At 46.6% G+C, this 21,183-nt stretch overlaps 2 protein-coding genes across 6 annotated transcripts in view; one reads left to right on the top strand and one right to left on the bottom strand.

The window, feature by feature from the left end:
* Positions 1-8,086, top strand: part of LCOR (ligand dependent nuclear receptor corepressor) — a 135,075-nt gene extending 126,989 nt beyond the window's left edge. For all 5 annotated transcript variants that reach the window (XM_012767399.2, XM_012767415.3, XM_020280606.2 and 2 more), the window contains one exon: positions 1,100-8,086. In XM_012767399.2, the coding sequence (XP_012622853.1) occupies positions 1,100-5,444 (4,345 nt within the window). In that variant the 3' untranslated portion in view covers positions 5,445-8,086. The remainder of the gene's footprint in view (positions 1-1,099) is intronic.
* A 9,297-nt stretch (positions 8,087-17,383) lies between these two features.
* Positions 17,384-21,183, bottom strand: part of SLIT1 (slit guidance ligand 1) — a 163,338-nt gene continuing 159,538 nt past the window's right edge. Inside the window, exon 37 of the mRNA XM_012767462.2 lies at positions 17,384-21,095. Coding sequence (XP_012622916.1) covers positions 20,857-21,095 — 239 coding nt within the window. The 3' untranslated portion in view covers positions 17,384-20,856. The remainder of the gene's footprint in view (positions 21,096-21,183) is intronic.

Here is a 21,183-nt window from a genome sequence, read left to right as displayed (position 1 = left end):
TAACACATACTTATTAAGCTGCCTTCCGTGCTCTGCCGTGTTTCATGTCTAGTCAACTAATAGTCCCCTGAGGAATTACAATTGGGAGGGGGTGGATTGAGAAGTTGTATAAAACTCCAGGAAATTAGAGCACATCAGCTGCATGGCTCAGTAAAACCCAGACACCCAGAAGCACTAAGCAGCTAGTAAAACCCTTGGCTGTCTAAGGCATTACCTTTAGCCTGTCTTGAACCTAGTAGCATCCTTTCAAACCACCCCTACTATCTGGCTTAAGCTCTGCAATTCTGTCCTGGATAACTTGCAGAAATGGTGGAAAGAGGTTCTTTGATGTCGAGTGATTTCTTGTGGATGATTGTAAAATGAGTATTGAAGGTCTGCAAGAACGTAACAAGTGGGGCTTGTGTGAAGATGTACTACCTTGCACTGACAGAGCTGTTCGGTTTACAGTATGGTTTCATATTATTTTCTCACTTAGAGGCTACAAATCAAGACTTGTCATTCCATCTTTTAATGTGTCTGAAATGTGAAATAATTGATTTCCATTTCCATTCCTTCATGCCCCAGGAAAGGGAGGAAGGATTCCTGCATTACTGTTAGCAGTATTAGAAAGTCCAACCAATTGGTCATGCTGAGAAACCATCTTAAAACTATAAGTTCTCTGAGTAGTTCTAAACCAAGATTTATAGTATAGTGTACTGAATTTTTGTCAGTGTTGTGGACTTACCAACCAATGATTATTTAATAGGAATACCCTGGCCTAAAGCAAAAGTATATGTTGACCAACTGGAGTTAATAATGTGGCCAGAATTTTATTTTTTTGAAAAAAATTTATTTGTAATATTCATTCTCTCGAAGATAATATTTTTGAGAGTGATCACTTAAAAGTCTGAAGGATATTGTCACTAAAAATTAAGAATATAACAGATTGACCTTATATTTTAATTAGGTAAATACTCCTTATTTATTGAATCAAAAGTATATGGGCAGCCTCAGAAGCAGTTTGGGCCAGAGTATGAAAACATCTGGTGAATTTTATAATGTAAAAATTGTTCTTTGGAGAATGGCCAAACTAATTCCTTCTTTCTCTTTATCTGTCTAGTGAGAACTCTACAGAGGCAATAGCAGTAGATTCTAACAATCAGTCGAAGTCCCCTCTGGAGAAGTTTATGGTCAAACTGTGCACTCATCATCAAAAGCAATTCATTCGTGTTCTAAACGACCTGTACGCTGAATCTCAGCCTGGCCCTGAGGACCTGCAGCTTTCTGATTCTGGAGCAATGGATATGTCCACCTGCAATGCTGGCTGTGCCCAGATAAACACCAGCCATAAGGAAAAAGATGCTCTGTGTCTCGATATGAAGTCTCCTACTTCTGTAGATCCGTTTGTAGACTCATCAGGCTCTCACAGCCCTCTACAGTTGACAGAACAGACCCCGAAGGAGCCTCCTCCTGAGACAAACTCTGTAGATGGAAGAGAGAATGCCTTGACTATTGTCCAGGAAGATTCCTCTGAACTTCCAACCACTAAAACTAATTCTGGCAGTTCAACGGATAGTTCTACCCTGGGATACCTCACTACATCTAATTCTTCCTCATCGAACTTCCACCACATCTCTAAAAGCGTGGAGGAGCAAACCACGGGACAGGAGCAAGACACAAATGTGAAAATCTGTGAAGATGGTAAAGATAATATGCAGAGCTCAGCTTTGGTAGAAAGTCTAATGACAGTGAAAGTGACTGCTGAGAATAGTGAGGAGGGCAACAGCTGTGTTGTTTCTCAAAGAAATTCATTCAGAGCTTTATCAGAAGAGGCTTGGGACTCAGGGTTTATGGAGAACTCACCTAGAACTGCTGACAAAGAGAACACTTTACAGTGTAGCTCAAAAACACCTTTGTGCCAGGATTTAGAGGCAAATGAACAAGATGCAAGGCCAAAGCAAGAGAACCATCTTCACCCAGTAGTAAGAAATAAGGTGGGTTATCATTTACACCCCAGTGATAAGGGCCAGTTTGATCATTCCAAAGATGGTTGGTTAGCCCCCAGCCCTATGCCAGCTGTCCACAAAGCATCTAATGGACATTCACGAACCAAGATGATATCAACTTCCATTAAGACAGCTCGGAAAAGCAAAAGGGCATCAGGGTTGAGAATAAATGATTATGATAACCAGTGTGATGTTGTTTATATCAGTCAACCAATAACAGAATGCCACTTTGAGAATCAAAGATCAATACTATGTTCTCGGAAAACAGCCAGAAAGAGTACCAGAGGATACTTTTTCAATGGTGATTGTTGTGAGCTGCCAACTGTTCGCACACTGGCTAGAAATTTATACTCCCAGGAAAAAGCAGGCTGCTCAACATTGGCATCAGAGGCAGTGGTCACTCCCAAGCAGACCCTTACAATTTCAACCCTTAACCATACAGTAGATGTGCAGCTTCCCAGAGAAGACAACACTGAAGAACCTAGTAATGAAGTAACCTCCCTCAAGGAAGGAGGCAGAGACGTTTCATCTGAAAAAGAATTTCAAGAGCCTGAGGTTTGCCCCGTAATTAATGAACTGAGTCCAAGCAGCTCCCCTCGGTCAAAGGAGACAACAGCCTCAGACCTCGTGTGTCCTCCACCTGCTCACCTTCCTGAAGAGAACATGCCAGAAGGCAGTTCCACCATCTCAGCTCCCACAGCAAGTGGGATGTCGTCTCCTGAACCAGACCAACAACCAGTTGCACTGCTGGATACAGAGGAGACGAGTGTACCCCAAGACTGTCCCCTTATTCTCTCTACTGAAAGCATTTCTGGGGGAGGCAGTGAAGATGTCTCTGGGCCTCATTCTTCTCCTGAAACAGTCAGTAGAGAAGAAAATCCTCTGTGCTCAGAAAGTCAAAGTCCCCCAGTGGTCTTGGAGCCTCCTGTGAGCCTGGGACAGGCTGAGGACGACCAGACCATCGGTACCGAGGCTGAGACTAGAGACACTCAGGAGCTGGACACCAACCCACTGTTGAAGGAAAGCAGCACTTTTACTAATGAAAACCCCAGTGAAATGGAAGAAAGTGAGGCAGCGGGTAGTACAGGAAAATCAGAAGAAGACACTGATGAAAAATGTCCATCAGAAAAAGATATGTGTGATCCAGACATTGACTCATCTGATGAGAATTTGGAGAAGAAGAAAAAAGGTAAAAAACTCCCTGAGGCCTCTGATAGGTGCCTAAGAAGTCAACTTTTAGATTCTTCCTCTGCCGATAGGTGCCTAAGAAATCAAAGTTCAGATTCTTTCTCTGCTTGTCCTGAGCTCGAGGTTTCTAAAAATCCTGGTGCAAAATGTTCTCAAAAAGAAGAGCAGCCTGGTGGGACGACCCCTGAGGGCTCTCCAACCGAGAGTTTCCAAGCAGAAGCGCCAGACGACACTGAAAACCCAACTGTCAGTGAAAACCCAGTGTCAATCCCAAATCCTGAGAAGGATGCTGAGGACGAGGACGAAGGAGGCAGGGTCATCACCAGGCAGACTCTTAAAAACATTCTGGCAAAAGAAGTCAAGGGGGAAGAAGGGTCAATTTCCCCCAGCAGTGACCCTGTAACCACAGTTGGCCAGCCGCTGCCTGGAGAGAAACTAGAAATCTATGTTCAGTCTAAGGGAGATGAGAAAAATACCTGTGTCTCCTCAGAAAGTAGCCCTTGCGTGAGGGACCCAGAACAAACAAAAGAGAAGCCAGAACACGTCCCTGCACCGGCCGCAGAGGAGGTTACGAATGAGGCAGACAGGGAGGACACCCAGCGTAAAGATGATGACCGCGACGCCCCATCCAACTTGCTTGGGTCATCGAGCAGTGGAAGTGGTGATGCTGCTGAGCCGCCAAAACTGGTACCAAGGCCCAAAAGGTTGGTATCTTCAACCTACAACCTCAGACATGCTCATTCTCCAGATCCCTTGGATGTTACAAAAGTGACTGCAGAAAAGGAAGCCGCACAAGTCAACCCATTGCCAAAGGAACGTGAAGCTCCAGAGAGCAGCGACCCCCTAGATGAGGATGATGCTGACACAGTGGTAGATGAACAGCCAAAGTTTGTGGAGTGGTGTGCTGAGGAGGAGAACCAAGAGCTAATCGCCAACTTCAATGCCCAGTACATGAAAGTCCAGAAGGGCTGGATCCAATTGGAGAAGGAAGTACAGCCAACACCAAGGGCAAGGAACAAGTCAGATAAACTGAAGGAGATTTGGAAGAGCAAGAAAAGGTCACGAAAATGTAGAGGTTCGTTGGAAGTTCAGAAGTTCTCTCCTGTTCAGATGCTGTTTATGACAAACTTTAAATTATCTAATGTTTGTAAGTGGTTCTTAGAGACAACTGAAACCCGGTCTCTAGTCATTGTGAAGAAGCTCAATACTCGTCTTCCAGGAGACATCCCGCCTGTCAAGCATCCTCTTCAGAAGTACGCTCCTTCCAGCCTGTATCCCAGTTCGCTGCAGGCTGAACGCTTGAAAAAGCACTTGAAGAAATTTCCTGGAGCTACTCCTGCTAGGAATAATTGGAAAACGCAGAAACTCTGGGCTAAATTTCGAGAGAATCCTGACCAAGTGGAGCCAGAGGATGGCAGCGATGTCAGCCTCAGCCGTAATTCTGAGGACAGTGCAGAGGAAGCCAAGGAAGATAGAGGTAGCCATCCTCCCACAAACCTGCCCACTCCAGCTAGCACCCGGATCCTTAGAAAATACTCCAATATTCGAGGAAAGCTCAGAGCCCAGCAGCGTCTGATCAAGAATGAAAAAATGGAAAGCCCATTTGGTCTGGCTGTAGAAAGTAAACAGAGTCGTAAGAGCGTATGCATCAACCCTCTGATGTCCCCCAAGCTTGCCCTGCAAGTGAATGCGGATGGATTTCCTGTTAAGCCCAAGAGTACTGAAGGAATGAAGGGAAAGAAAGGGAAGCAGACCTCTGAAATCTTGCCTAAAGCAGAAGTTCAGAGTAAACGCAAGAGAACAGACAGCAGTAACCCTCAGGACAATAAGGACAAGGGTCCTGCGGTGAAAGCAAGCAAAGAAAAGCATGTTGACAGAGCCACCAAAACCTCTGCTGCCAAGAGGCCAGCTGCAAGGGACAGAATCAGCCAACTGCCCAAAAAGATGTCTTTGAAAGAGAATAAAGTGAAGATCCCTAAAAAGTCCCCTGGGAAGAGCTGCCCTTCCTCCAGGAAAGAAAAAGAAAATACAAACAAAAGACCTGCCCAGCCCACCGCCTCAGAAACATTGACAAAACCTGCCAAGCAAAAAGGGGCCAGCGAATCCTCTTCCAGGCCCCAGAAAGCCACCAACAGAAAGCAGAGCAGTGGAAAGACGAGGGCCAGACCCTTGCCGAAAACCCCAGAGAGCAGTGCGGCCCAGAGGAAGCGCAAGCTGAAGGCGAAGCTGGACTCTTCCCGCAGCAAAAGGAGGCGGCTGGACACAAAGTGATTGGAGGGTAGCCAAGGGGAAAACTGTTCCATAGACGTAACCTTTATTTTGCATTAACTAAATCTGCTTTTATAAGCTCATCAAGCCTTTCAAATCTACAGTTCACAGAGAACACCGCAATTTGAGATGTCAGAAAATGCGTCTCAGATGGAGAAGGGAACTTGCAGAGTCCTTCTCTGAGGCTGAGTAAGGGAAGTTATATATTATATTCTGGTTGTTCCTTGGGTTTTAAACTTGGAACCAAGCAGTTTTCGTTTTTAAAAGTACAGTGCCTTATTTATCCTTTTTGTTTTTAAATTTACAAAAGCTAAAAAGCTGATCTATGTGATTAAAGGCTTGTATTTTATACTTGATGCACAAGCACTTGTACTGTAGCCGAGAAGACCACCATCATGCACATAAAAGGAGCTTTTCAGCAGCCACCCTGAAGTATCTGTCCATGAACAGACGCCCCTCTTTGCAAACCCCAGCAGTGAACTTCCCTCTCTGTCTTGTTTGTTTGTTTAAATGATATTTGAAAGCTAAACCAAATCATTATGGTATGTGGAAAATGCAGAAGATTTATAATTATTATAAAAGATTAATATTTCTGTTATCCCCTCCTTTAAAAAAATCATAGTCATTGTTGGTCATTCCCCTCACCTTTGATCTTTTGTCATTTGAGAACATGTACTCTAAATTATGTGCCCATGGGACAAGAGGTATGTCACAAGTATTAATTTTGGTTTATTGACCTCTAAAAATTATTTGCATCCCCAATTGTATTACTGATTTCCACCACCCTCTTCATTTTTGGCCTTGCAAGCTTGCTAGCACTCTAATGAGGTTTCCATCCTACATTGGGGAAAAAAATGTAGGATTTTTTTTTTTATCTTGTAGCTGTAATTTGATGATTAGGATGTAAATGACTGTTCTTATTTTCTTTCTTATCCCACAGTACTTCCATATTCAAAGAAAGCCAAAACGTTATTTCTAATAAGAGAAAAGTTTAAGTGTGTGTGTGCACACATGTGTTTGGGTACATTTGCATGCGGTTATCAGCCACAAATGTCTCCCAATCCAAGTTTTACAGTAAAATTCTTTCTTCCCCATGCAGTGTTTTAGGGTGTCCATGAGCTAAGTAAGCACAGGACAGATGGTTTTAAAATGGCCCAGTGTCTCTGTGAGCATCCCCGGTACCACTTTGACACCAGACTCAGAAAGGTCCAAACAGCACAAAGTTATGGAAAGGTCAGAGCAACCTTGCTTCTGGAGGAAGCAGCCCCAGCATCTCCGAGGGGGCCCACACACCCCTACACGCGGAACTGATGGTCAGCTGGTGTGCTGCAATGAGAATGTCCTTGTTTGGAGTGGGTGTCCGTTGGAATGGATTAGTGCCATCCCAGTAGTTAAATGCTTTGTAGTATCACTCCTGCCCATATCGTGTCAGCCTCCATCCCATGGCTCAGAAGTGAGAACTGCAGTATTTGTAATTGATGTTGTTTGCCTTTCCTGGGTGAAGCCTGAGACAGGCACGTTGGTTTTAACTTAGTGCCTGTGATGTTGGTACGTTCTAACTCGGTGTGTACTTGACATCTCCATTGGGCTGCTCTGCAAAAAAAGACTTGGTTATTAAGGCCTCAGCCAACTTCTTTAACCTGTTCTGCTATCAAAATCAGCTTGTATGGACAGCTGCTGCCCTTTTTTATTAAAAAGTTCTCCATTTAGGTTGTTTCACATCTCTTTAGATAAAGCCAGATGGACTTTTTTTTATTCAAATCATGATAAAACAGGCCTTCTACCCATTCTGTTCAAGGTTTGCTGTATATAATGGAAACTTATGATTGGATAGGACTGGACAAAAGCATTTGATTCATGAGAAGTTTAGAATTGTGTTGAATTTCATGGACAGTGAAGCTTACTATCTTGAATGAAGTCCTGATTTTTTTTTATGTCTCCTCTATATCCCATTAAGTGTTGTTTTTTTTTTGTTTTGTTTTGTTTTTTCTTTTTAATGTCTTTGACTTTGGCTATTCAAGAGCTACCTATCTTAATGAAACTGCTGAGTGTGTATGTTGGCAACCTTTCCTCAGCATTAAGTTGCACAAAAGCATTAATATGTTTTGAGTTGGTTCATTTAATCTTAAAAAAATGGTTTTAAGGTTAAAAAAATCTTTTCATATAGTTGTCACTGGATATTGTTTTTGTGGTGACTTAAACAGCTGGTGTTTGCCAATGTCCGATGTGCTGATTCCTGTACATAAGAGGTACCCTCTTGGCTGCATATAGACTACCTTGTAAGGTGCTTGGATTAGGTTAGGGAGAGGTGTAAGATAGTAAGTGGGTGGAACTTTTCCAGTTCCAAGTTTATAATTCATTCCATTACTTTCCTAAGTCCTTTTTCATTTTTCAAAACTTACTTCAAGATAATAGCTAGACTACAAATGAGAAAAGGTATCAATGTGTATGTATTTATTTTATACACCTAACAATGCAATGGATCATCTTTAAAATCTACTTACACTATATAATAGTGACAGTTAAATAGACTGAGATTCTACATAATTAGGACACTTAAAAGTTTAGAATTATTTTGATATTTGTTGAATCTCGTTTTTGCTAATTCAGTTAATTTTGCTAATAGAAGAAAAAACGAAAACAAACCTTGAGGGCCAACTCTGAAAGGCCCTTTCAGAGCATCTGCTATAGGTGTAAACTGGTAAAGCAGTTTCCCAGACACCTCCAAGTCCAGGCTTGGTATTGAGTCAAGTCTCCCGTTGTTTTCCTTCCCTTGCAAAGACCTCCTTCCTAGAGCCATCTTCAAATATGGCTTACCACCAGGAGCAAATGCAGTCTACCCCACATTCCCATTCCATATCAGAAAGGAATTCTGCTCCTGGGCCTACACCCAGGGAAGTGACTGTTCCAATGTTGGAGCTGAGTTGATGACCAAAGGACACTGGTATTCCCTTTGAGTTTCAGGGAGCTAGAAGATGCCTGGGAAGCAATCACTGAATTGTTATCATAGCTTCCCCGGAGCTGGGCCTCTTCAGGAGACTGATGTTCTATCCCATGATGCTCTGTGGGTGTGGGAGACAATACAGAGACCACTCCGTCATTTGGGGTTCTGAGCCTCACCCCTGGCACTTGCTCAGATGTGTAGCAATCTCGCAGTGTAGCTGGAAGGCCACGTACCTTTCTTCTGCTCCTGAGGCTGCCTGTATAGGAATGTTATTCAAGTCTGTTAATCAGCAGTCGCTAGCCCCTTGGATTCCTTATTAAAGACTTTGTTGTAGCCTGTCTCAAACAGTAATCTTCAGCTGTGGTTTTCATACCTATAATAGCATGGATAGAAGAGGTGCACCAAGTCATCCCTTCACATACGTGGTGCTTTCTAATGGGATCCTCTGTGCATCACATACTGTGCAGGCAGGTTTCTCACTGTTCAGATAGGGCATCAGTAGAAGGCATTGCTTAAAGACAGTTAACTCTGTATTGAGGTTTGGCCTCTTTTCTGCCTGCTTTATGGTAGATTCTGTGGTGAGAGTGGAAGCTGTCACTCATTTATGGCCAGCATTCCTATTGATTAGTGGACCTACAAGTCAAGTAGGAAAAGATAATGTGCTCTGTGATGCAAGTTGGAGATACTATAGTGTTGCCATCAGCAAGTCTGGGTCTTGTCACAACACCCAGGACTGGGCTGGAATATTCAAGGTGCTGGCCAGTGGCCCAGGGAGACACACCGGCTCCTTTTAGTTTGAGGTCAGCCTCTGTAGGCTCCCTTTTGGCTTCCAGATAATCTATCAAGGGTCTGCAAACTGTGGGCTGGTCACTTGTTTGTGTAAATAAAATTTTATTGAAATATAGCCACACCCATTTGCTTATGTATCGTCTATGGCTGCTTTCACGCTACAAGGGCTGAGTTGAGAGTTGAGTAGTTGGCCCACAAAGCCTAAAATATTTACTATCTGGACCTAAAAGTCTGCTGGTCCCTGCTTAAGAAAATAATCCTCTTTCAGGAATAAATCTTCTCTGCTTTTTCTTTTTCTATTTCTTTTTCTAAACTCTGTCCTCTTCCGCTTCCTCTTTGTTCCAATTTTGTTCTTTTTTTTTACATTGCTTTATTTCCTCTTGCTACAAAGGAGACATGTTATACTGAAGTAGCACATGGACTACCATCCCTTACACTTGCACTACCTTAGCATTGCATCTTCCTTCAATCACCCATCACAGTAGCCAGAATGAGGCCACCTTAGCCTGTAGAGCCAGAACCCGTGAGCAGATAGGGGCTCAGACTTCTAAAGTTATGTGGCTAGGGCTGTCACTCACATAGCTTTTAATCAGAACTGAGCCTGGTTTCACTGCTTGTTTATTAGAATAAGCAAGACTTTTTTCTGTTAAAATTAGTTGAGACTACTTTGGTTGGACTTTTAGTCCTCTGAACATCACATTTAGATATGGAAAATGTCTTTTCACAGGGTGGAAGCAAAGTCTGGTTGCAAACCCAAAGCATCATTTATTCTTATATAATATTTTTGGTTGGCTTTTAGGAAAATAAAACTGTGTTGGCACTGATATCTTTTCAGTCATATACTTTGAAAATAATTTTATTTCAGTAAGCCAACAAATAAAAAATAGAGGCTTTTGAAGTGCTTTAGAGAGAATGATAAAAATTGGAACACATTATGACCTGAGTGTGGCTGAGAAGTTCTGGATTATATCTTTAGATCAAATCCAGTCAACTTCCAAGGTATCAATCTTCCCCCTACCCAAAACTCAAAGATAAGTTTCTATGCTGTTTTTCAAAATGAAGTTGAATGTCATGTCAGTGAAAAAATGTCTGTCATTGGCCCCAAAGCACTGATTGTTTCACTTGTTTTGAAACAGGTAATTATTTTGAATTCCTAGATATTACTTGTATGTCTTAATATGGCTTAATAGCCATTAAAATACTGGAAATTTTTAAAGTATGAAATCGTGTCTATGTATATCACATGGGCAAGGCAGTCTTCATAGCTTAGCAGTAAGTATTCTTCCCATGCTTGCTCTCAAGTCCTTTTCAGGGGAAAAAAATAAAAGGTATTTAAAACAAGCAGAATTATGGGAAGCCTTTTGAGACAGCCTGCAGTATCATTTATCCCTTGAAACATCAGAACAGAGTCCTGTATCCTACAACGGACAGATTAGACGATGTAATGGTCTGACCTCCTTCCTTTAGAGATAAGCGTACTCGGGCAGAAACCCAGAGCTCTCAGGGCTTTGCTGTGCTGTCCTGGGGCCCTGGGACCCACCCTGGGCACTTTATGAATGGTGTCCTTACTCAGGCTTTTGCCCTTGGTATTGTAGCAAGGATGGCCAGTTCCTTCCATTGCCTCCTGTCTGTCTGATGCTTCCTTTTCCCAGAGCCTTGGTGGTTGATGCTCAGAGCTCAGGAAACGTCGTTTGCTCCACCGTCAAAGGGGCAGTTGTGCAGTCATGCTGCCCGACACATACAACACACGGCTTTCGCACCAGACTGGGACCATCCCATGTAACATAGGTGCTCAGTGTGCAAGCCTCATGGAAGCATAGATTGCCTATTTTTAAAAAAATAACCAGGTACTCATGATATTATAATATGCCAGGGGTTGGATTAGTGGATTTACCTTTTCTAAAAGGCTTACGTAAAAAACTAAAATAAAATTAACAGAGACCTTATGTGGCCCACGCAACCTAAAATATTTACTACCTGACCCTTTGCAGAAAAAGTTTACTGATCCTTGCAGTAGTCATTCAAAATCAAATGGTGTGGACAGTTAGGCACGGATCTTTTTGTTCACGTGGTTCAGCATTGCAAGCATTCTAAATTTTAGAGTGTCTTGCCTGCTCATCTCAGTGCACAGCTGCTGTTGCACATCATTCCTGAGTAACGCTTGTTCGTTTAAAAAATATATCTCCTCCTTTGCTGATTGACTGCTGATGAATTGTGTGCATGTGATTATACTTACTAGGATATGTAATTAAAACCAAAAGTACAAAGTCCTTTAAACTAAAAGTATAGTCATCCTCATTTTTTATGAATCAGAGTGAACTCGACTCTGGTGGAGAGACATTCCACTACAGCAGTGCCCAACACACGTGACTTACTAGTGAACTTAAAGCTTAGAATAGTGAGTGCCTCTCCCCAAAAGCACAGGGTGTGTTAGTTTTTTACCCCAAGAGCCCTTCACTTCTCTTTTGTATCTAGTATATTTGCAAGTTTATCGCTCTCTAAGCCCTGGTCATTGCTTGTGAACATAAATGGCTGGCCTTTGCCTGTTTGAACCTCAAGTCCAGTCCCCATGTTGTCTTAAACACACCAGCATGGCGGTGGCACCTTGTCAGCACCAGCAGCTTCACACCGAGCCAGTTAAGGACTGTCCTGCGTCCCCTGCTCATTTTGAGGAGCCATCCTTGGTACCTTCCCTAACTCTTCCCTTCTGCCACCAGCTCCCTTCCAGGAGGCATCTTCTCTGGGACGGCCCCCCTCCTCCCAAGCACTTCCCTGAAAACACGTATGTCACGTTAGAAGCATTTTTCTCTTCCAAACTCTGTATCTTACTTCTCCCGGTATTTAGCCATTTGGGTCCAAATGCTGTTCAATTTATCAGCTTTTCACCCCAGTTTTCTATGATCTGCACCTCATATTTGTCTTGTAGCTACAGCTGCAGTATCTGGGAGTTAGTTTGTGGGAAAGAAACTATACAAACAAGATTTGCATAATTTTGTATATTTATACCACAGGTAGGGATTATTTTTAGAGCCACTATAGCTTAAGGTTATTGATTTCACTAGTGGTCTCTGCATTCTAAATAGTTCTTGGAGACTGTGTTAGTGACTGTGGTTCTTGATACATATATAATATTTATACACACCACTGTGGAATTTATTTCACTGTGTAAATAGTGATATTTTCCTGTTCAAATGCTTCTATAGAAAGTATTTATTTTAACAAGAAAATTAACTGTCAAAAGGGCTTTCAAAAAAAATGTTCTTTCTAGCCACCCATCCTTTCCAGCGACCATGCTCAGCTAATCAGCCCCCAAACAACACAGTGAAGGCAAAAGGATGTGGCCTTGAAACCCTTGCTGTATTTGGGCAGATGTGAGTGAGCGCATTGTCCCACTGTCACCCTGTCCCAGAGCAAGGTGGGACTCCTATAGGAGGTGTGGCTGTGCCAGGCATGGCATCAGGGCTTGCGTCGCACAGCCCACTTCTTGCAAGCACAGCTGGTACACTCTAACAGCCTGTGCAGGGAAATGAGCCTTAGTTGTAGCCCCAAGGAAATCCAAATCCATACCTGTGAGATATGGAGAAACCACTGGTTGCCTAAAGAAAGTGTTAAGGTGTGTGTCTAGTCTCTCCTTTGTGAAAGGCACCTGTTCGCACTCGCATTAACCATGGGAGATAAGCATGTTTTCTGCACCTTGACGATATTCGTGAGTGCCCTAGTAGCTCTCCTCTTCCTCCTCCTCCTCCTCCTCCTCCTCTTCTTCTTCCTCCTCCTCCTCCTCCTCTTCCTCCTCCTCTCTCCCTGTCTCAGCAAGCCTCTGTGCAGATGTGGGCCGGTGCCTCTGTAACTGGTGATTACAGAATGAGACCGTCTGTTCTAAGATGTGGTCGGCTTTACTTCTCAGGAGTCCTGGCCTGTAGTTCAGAGCACCCCTAGGTGAAACAGAACCAGTGCTCTCTGATTATGTTCCTCCTTCCTGGGCACCCGTGTCTGAGTCACGTTCCTCATTGTGCTTGGCTGGCTGGACTGAAAACTGCAACTCTGGGACTACAGAACTACATGGAGCTTTGGACTAGGCTCACATAGGGTTTTGTCACCCATTTGAACCATAATTTGCATATTTCCTTATGGCCTTCCTTTGTCTTTTCTAAACAAATGATGAGGACACTTGAAGAGTAATGCTGGAGAATGTTTTCTAAGATATTATTTGTAAGCAAATCTGCTTTTAAGGTGAAATGTGAATGGGTAACTAGGTGCCAGGGAATTTAGCACTGAACTAGACAGTCAAAACTTTTGTAACTTTGCAGGAAGAAATGTTAATAAATTTTGCTCTCATCTAAATGTTCACAAGAAGTAATGTAAATAGTTTTCTAAAAATATTTATTACATGTGCTGTATACAGATTCATGTTCTGAGTGATGTTGGTTTGCATTGTAGTATTGTAGAAGAATATATTTTGAGCAGTGGACTTCCTTTCATAACACAGTTCACACATGGAGAAAGAACAAAAACCAGCAGGTTGAGAGCTGTTTGGGGTGTTTGATCTGTAATGTTACATCAAATCTAAGCTTTAACTGCCCCCTCTTCTCATCTGGTTATGTTATATATTATATATATATACAGATGTATGATAAACTGGTCAGTGGTCAGTACCCAGATCTGCAGAGCAGATTTCCAGGTGTTCTTTCTGATATGTTGCCCATAAGCAATAAGATCCTAGATGATTACATTTATTCTGGGCCCACATTGGCCCTTGTCTCAGAGGATAGGGTGGGGGTAGAACAGCTCTTGCTAAGACCTCTTGCCTTTGCTGGAGAGGTTGCTGTACTTGAATTTTTGCTTCTGTTTATCTGCACGCTCCTTCACGTCATAGAACTCTAGCAATAGATGCGAAATCTACCAGCACTAGACACATCAAAATTGGGCATATAGAATGAAAAATTAGCAATTTTCCATGAATTGGTAGGGTTTTCAGAGTCAACTAGAGGCAATGCTCATTTGGCTATAGAGTAAGTGTAAGAACTTTTTACATTAGAAATTTAAGTGGCCAGTTAAATGCCCTTTGGCTATATTTGACCTACCTTTAAAAGCTAGCCCATTTCCTGTAAGCCTCCCCTGTGTCTGGACTTAAAATGCCTAAAACCCCCTTTGTGTCTGGGGTTAAACCATTTAGGTCAGTATAAAGATGGCAGTCACTCTTCCATTCTCCCAGCGTGTCTAGTTCAACAGATTTCTAAAGCTGTTTAGCAGCCTCTCCTTGTGACCGTCCTAAACTTTGTGAAAAATAAATACCCCACACCCAGATAACCATTAATAGAAGTAATGTAGTTTTTTAGACTTTTGGAATATGTCTTCTCTTTTGTATTTATGATGGTGTTTGGAATTTTTCACTAGTGTTTTTTTAGATTGAAGTGGGTGCATTAGGATGCAACTTTCCATTGCTGAGCCCAAAAGCAAGCAAGAGGAAAGAAATTGACCTATATTGTATCATTGGGGAGGTGACTACTTCTTGTAGTGGGGTGGGGGAGGGGCATTGTATATTATGTGGGGGTAAAATAGAATTCTGGCCTGAGGCTCCCCAAGTCCTTGTATTAAAAATCCCCTTATTAGCCTCACTTAATCTCAATAGAAGCCTGCTGTTTACCCTCAGGGAACAAGTAGTTTTCAAAATTGAGCTCCTCCAAGGTCATTGGCCAATGTCTGTGTGGAAGCATTGGTCATCTTTGTGAACTCATGGCATTATTTTCCCATATACATTATGGTATTAAGAAATTCAACCCCAACCTGTATGAAAAGCACAGCCCAGGGTCCTAATTTAGGCTAGAGTTAATGCCTTTGAGGGGCCAGGGAGTCATAGGAGGCCCTTGCAATTTAACTGAAGCTCAGGTGCCATGTTGGATTTTTATTCTTTTTTAGGCCACGACCCTTCTGAACGCATTTAGGGCAGGGGCTGCTGATCCAGCTGTGGATTCAGGGAGCTCTAACATGAATCTCTACCGTTCCTTTAAAAGTCTTTCTGGTTCCTCCCAGTGTTGTCATTGCCGAGGTCAATCTCGTAGTTGTTCAGATGTGCTCCTTTTTGCTGTCTTGTGAGTCTTAGCTAGTGATCCAGACGCCAAGGACAGGGGCCTCTGGGAGGCCCTAGCCCCGCTCCTGGTACCAAGTCTGTGCCCCTGGCCTGCGTGCAGGTGGTCTTTCCGAGAGCAGTGACATGAGAAGTTCTGCAGATGGTGACCCGGAAGATCAGTGTGTATCTCTTGGGCCTGGATCTCCACTATGTTAGCGAGTGTAGGAATATACTGTGTCTTTAATGGATGAAAATTCAATGTATGCTGTGAATTTGTTGGTTTGAAACATTGAAAATTTTTCATTAGACAATGTTTACATACCTCACCTGAAGAACCTTTGAGAGTGTATATATGAAATTTAAAGATATATTAAGTTGCTTTAAAACAATAATGTATAGCTATAAAAGTTGGAGTTATTTTAACTTTGAATATGTACCAAGTCTCTTAAATATTGAATCCTGTAGACTTTTTGTGCTTCTGTGTTTTACTTTCCTATTGGTCCATGTAGGAAACTGTGTTATTGGTAAAGGGGCCCTCGCTGAAATCCAAGCTTGGAAGGATTTCCTGTGTCGTTTCAGATTCTCCTGTTTGGTTTTGAGGGATGGGATGTGGAGCCAGAGGAGGTGTGGGAGGGGATTCTCTAGCGTTGACATCTATTCCATGAGCTTTTCCAAGGCGCTTATTTTATTGCAGCATATTAAACTTCTTTGATACGAAAGCGTGTGTGTGTGCGTGATCACTGGGGAGGGCACAGAACGCACGGGAGCCAGACATTCACCTCACAGCCTGTGCAAAGCTGATGAGTTGCCAGAAGGAACCATAAAGCAACGCTTCTGTCCCAGCCAGGTGCTGGGGCTTAAACAAACATTATTGCTTTCCAACCTAAATCATAAATCACTTTGTGAGTTACGCCCAGCTTCAGGAACAAGAAAACACAATGGAGGACGCGTGGGGAGTTCCAGGGCAGGGTTGGCAGGTGCCCGTGTCCCGTCCCGAGGTGTAGGGAGCAGTGCGGTTCCAGCTCCCGGCCTCAGGCAAGCCCAGCTCTCTGTGGCCCCTGCTGGAGTGTGGCATAAAGCCCCTGACATTTGCTACCCCGTGGCCTGTTTCCTTATATTCTTTCAACTCTGCTTGAGGTGGATCAATTTAAGGAAGCAGTGGGCCAGTGATAGCTGGGATGAGCTGTGATTTCACTAACAAGCTCGCGTGACAGAGGCCAGCATTGCACGGAACTGCGTCCTGCAGCTGTCGGGCCGCCGTTCTGGATGTGAATCTGGGGGATCGGCGTGTTCAGGTGAGGAGTTTGTGTTGTTACAGCAGACCTCCCTCCCTCCGCATCCATCCTGAGGCAAGTGGCGGCTGCCCCAGCATGTGCTGTGCCCGTTCCCTCCCTGCGGCTCTCCTTCATACCTGCATGTACATACACACACGTATACTAATGCAGGTATATATTTAGAGTTTTGTTGGGTTGGGGGTTTTGCTTTGCTGTTTCTCTTTGTTGAAGATTTTGTTTTTACAGTGAAATTTGCCACTGATTTTACTTTAACTCAGAAGTTACATACTGGTGGCCCACAGGTGTTTCCTTTAGCCCAGTGTTTAAAAAAAATGCTTTAAAACTGTGAGATTTGTTTACATTAAAAAAGATGAAGATCTGACCACATCAGCTCATGGTAAGAATCAGCTGGCACCCAGATTAGAAAATGTGACCTTTAGGTCACCACAGTCCCTGTGTCAGTTCCCATGTGTCACTTTTTCTTTACAGTCAGGAAATTTGTCTGTGTACCTGCTGCCATATCGGAAGTGGCAATCCTGTGATGGGCCTGGGGCGTGTGCCCACCTGACTGGCAGGTAACGTACTGGCCACTCCAGGGACATGAGCTTACAGCACTATTTGAACCCATTCTCTCTGTCGCATCCTGTTCATTACATTTCCTCCACAATCCCTAATTGTTTTGAAGGCACTGGCACTGTCAAGGTGACCCATGTGCTGATAAGGTGTGGCGTGTGTGATTGTCGCCCTGGCCCCGTGTTCCAGTGGCACATCAGTCCATGGTCCTGGCATCAGAGGAGAGCCAGTCATGTCCCTTTACTAGCAGGGACCTTGCCCAGCCTGTCTGCCAGGGCCTGGCCTCACCTGACACGCAGATCTTGCATCCTACAAAACCATTGCAATTTCCTAGTCTGAAATGGTGATAGAACCACTGCGGAAGCGTGTTCTCCTCCTGTCTCCACTGATCCCTAAAAACCACTGTCCTAGAGACAGGAAAGTCAGCCTTGCAGGACATCTGAGAAGCCACACTGTTTTCTAGTCTGTTGCCCTGATGCTCCAGAACCGTCAGTGCTGGGTTCAGTATGGGTGTGGCTTGTGGACAAGCTCACAGAACGTCAGTGTCATGTCAGACACTTGGGGGAGGGGAGAGAGCGGCCGCCCAGCTCTGCCTCACACTGCCAGGCCCCGGAGCCCCTTCCTTCTTCAGGAGGAATGGAGAGGGGCCTCCTTTGCCACTTTGGGATGAGCAGAGAGTTCCAGGGAAGATGTCCCATGGTGCTGCCTCTTGGAGCCAGCCTTTGCCTGTGGCCAGGGCGTGGTCGGCCCCGCAAGCCCTTGTGCCCTGGGAGGGAAATGCTGGCTCACCTCGGCGAAGAAAAAGAGACCATCAAGGCAGGATCTGAGTGAATCGATGTCATGTTCACATGGAAGACAACAGACAATATCGACATATCCTGAAACCATACGTCTAGGGAAAGGGCGGGTGTAGCTCCCTCACGAGCCTGTGCTAAACCAGTCTCTACAAGAGTCCATCCAAACGAGATTACAGAAACCCCAAACAGAGCATGTCACAACCACAGAGCATCTGAAAATCAAAAGGAGACACTGGATGTTGACTTTAACATATAAAAATACTATAACAAAATGAAATACAAATATATATTAGAATCTGTAAGTATTCTGTATAAAGAGACACTTTCGCGGTTAGGCTAACAGCAGGCAAAGAGGAGACGAAGTCCGGCCTTTTCCACTCCCCGACACCTTGGCGGGGAGCCCGGTGCTGCCGCCAGTGACGCTGCCCAAGCAGCAGCTCCCGTGGGCCGTGCCCTGCTGTGTCCCTTCAGCAGCGGCAGGCGCAGAGCGAGCCGAGGGTCTTCGCCATGGCGGGCAGGAGGTGGAGAGCATTTCCCAGAGGGACGGCGTCACGAGAGAGAGCCGTCCTCCGGGACTTGGCCTGAATGCGAACAGGCCACTTGACTGATGGCTCAGGTCCTTGGCGACTTGCCGGCTGGTGGCCACGTTCGAGGGAAGGTTGGCCCTGGGCACACGGCTCTCACCTCACCCTTCGGCGGGTCCCATCACCCGCCTCCACTGGGGAGCGGTGCTGCTGTGCTGGGCTGGCGGCTGGGGTGGCCCTGAGCTCACGTGCTCCCTGGGAACACACCCGCCAGCCTCTCACCCATCCCCATGGTGCCAAAGGGCATGGGCATCGCCAGCTGCAGTGCCCTTTCCACCTTCCGAGGGGGAAGAGGCCTCTTAACAGTCAGTGGTGGCCCTGGAAGAAGGTTCTGGCCCTTGCCAGAACAGTGGTGGCCTTGGAAGCCACCTTTCTCAGGATAGGTGAGTCCCAGGACACGTTCCTTCCAGGGAAGGGACAAGCTGGCTGCCTTTGAGCTTTGCTGCCCTGTTCAGCGTGGTGCGGTTGCTCTCCGGGGTCCCACAGAGGCCCAGAAATGCGCACGTGAGAGGGACGTTGTGCAGGGCAACCCAGCTGCTCAGTCCCCTGGGGGTGGGTACCGTGGCCTTGCTCAGAGCTACTGGAAAACATAGCCCAGTCCCCGGGTGAGGGGCACATCCCACCAAGAGGACCCTTCCCCAGGCAGGCAGGGCGGGGCCCGCTGCCAGTCACAGGGATGCCAAGATTCAGTTGTGGCTTGAGTCCTGGTGTGACGGAACCCGCCGGCCCCTGTGCGCGGGAGAGCAAGCCCTCCGCTAAGCAGCACCAGGGCTGCCCGCTGCCCACGGGGTGGAGCGCAGACACAACCCCTCCAGCCCGCCCGACACACCCCCAGCCCTGCCTTCGGGTTGCAGGTGGAGGACCCAGGGAATGGACACGTGCACCTCCCTTCCCCCCGGGCTCCCTAGGGGCTCACGCTGTTGGAAAGACATCTGGGAAAAAAGAGTGTGACTTTTCCTCCCTTCAGCCAACTCACTACTTGGGCTCAAAAGTCATCTTTCTACGTTTCCACTCTGTATGGACGAGAAGGCCCGTGTTCAGACGGTCATGTAACACCGAGTCCTTCATCACTAGCACGGAGCGTGGGTGCTGGAGCCTGGGCCGGGGTCTGTGGCCGGAGCCCCTGCCCGGCTCAGCTCTCTCCCAGGCGTCCTGGCCGCTCCTGCGATGCTCCGGGGTTAGTTCAGCTCTGTCCATCAGGGTGGATCACCATGGTGCCCAGCCCCGGGTTAGGCACTAAATACTTGCTGATGTGATCAGTGAAAACGGGTCTCCTACCCCCGCCTCCTTCCGACAGTGCAGTGGGAGAGTCTGCCCTGCGCCTTTAGTCGCCACCTCCCCAGTTTACAGCACGGGAGCCCGAGGGCCAGGGGAAAAGTGTCCCTAGAGTGACAGAGCCAGTGGCCACGTCCTAACTCCTGGCCCACCGTCCCTCCCACAGCTCCCCACAGGCCTGCAAAGGGCTCTGGACCCATCAAGTAGCCTAACCCAAGCCCCCACACCCTGTCCCTCTGCCAGTGGCTCACTGACAGCTTGTGGCTTGCTGGTGGCTGGGAAGCCCAGGCCCAATGGCCCTCTGTGGCTAGTGTCTGGAGGCTGGTGATGTTTATTCAGCTGGAGCCAAGAGCCCCTGCCCTGCTGGGGGTCTGTGCCCAAGCAGCCCCCGTGGCTGTTCCCTGCACGTAAGCCCCTCCTTGCAGCTACAGCGCCCATCCTGTAACTTTAGGATGCCGAGGCCTGGTCCTAAGAGCCACCTCCACCCCTAGCCTCCTTCCCAGCTGGTTGCTGCAGTACTGCCAGTCAGCCCAGGGGGCAGGGGACAGTCCCTTCCTGGCCAGCAGGAGGAGGCCCTTCCCCTCACAGCCTGGCCTGCCGCCCACAGATGCAATGGCAGTGGAATGAGCCAGGCTGGCTGCCCCGGGGGTAAGAGTACTTCCAAGTTATCTGTAGACAGGGAAGGGGCTTCAGGGGCTGGGGACCCAGCTCCAGGCCAGCCTGAGCCACAGGCCAGAGGGAAGGGCTGGTTAGGGGAGGGGTCGGTCCCCTTCTTCAGACCCAGGTAGCAAAGAGGGGTGTCACCACTCTGAACTTCTTGGCCTGACCTCACACACACATTCATTCAACAAATATTTATTAAGCGCCTCTCTGTGAAAGGCACTTCCGGAGAGGGCAGCCCGCAGCTCGGGCCTCGCCCACCCTCTGTCCCCAGCTGCGGCGCGATTTGCTTTCCAAAGGCCTCTCTGGCACCACCCGCCCTAGAGGGCCCAGCTGCCAGGAGCCGTCCTGGCGATGGCCTGCACCCCCAGCCCAGCTGCCGCCACCGTCTCCGCTGCCGCCGCTGGTCCAGCCCCCCTCGCCCGCCCTCGCCCCACCCGGTCCACACGCGGCTACGCGCAGAGGGCACAGCCACACTTGGTGGGCTTCTCCACGTCCTCGGCAAAGGAGGTCCCGTCGCTGCACTCAAAGGTGAACTTCCTCCGCTTCAGCCGAAGGCCCTGGCAGCAGCCCTGGCCCGGGCACGAGCCCCGGCACTCCACCCACGACAGCGGGCGCGTGGTCTGGCAGATGGCATAGCCCCTCTGGACCTGGTGAAAGTCCCGGACAGGGTCCCCCCGGCACTCGGACTCTGGATGGGACAGACACCAAGAGAAAGCCTCAGGGCACAGCCACCGGCCAGCTGCTGCCCCCAAGGAGGAAGGAGGAGCAGGAGGAGG

The sequence above is a fragment of the Microcebus murinus genome, chromosome 14 (assembly GCF_040939455.1).
Source record: "Microcebus murinus isolate Inina chromosome 14, M.murinus_Inina_mat1.0, whole genome shotgun sequence".
NCBI classification, from domain to species: Eukaryota; Metazoa; Chordata; class Mammalia; order Primates; family Cheirogaleidae; genus Microcebus; species Microcebus murinus.
The sequence above is the reverse complement of the archived record's forward strand: the minus strand, read 5'-3'. Positions and strand labels throughout refer to the sequence as shown.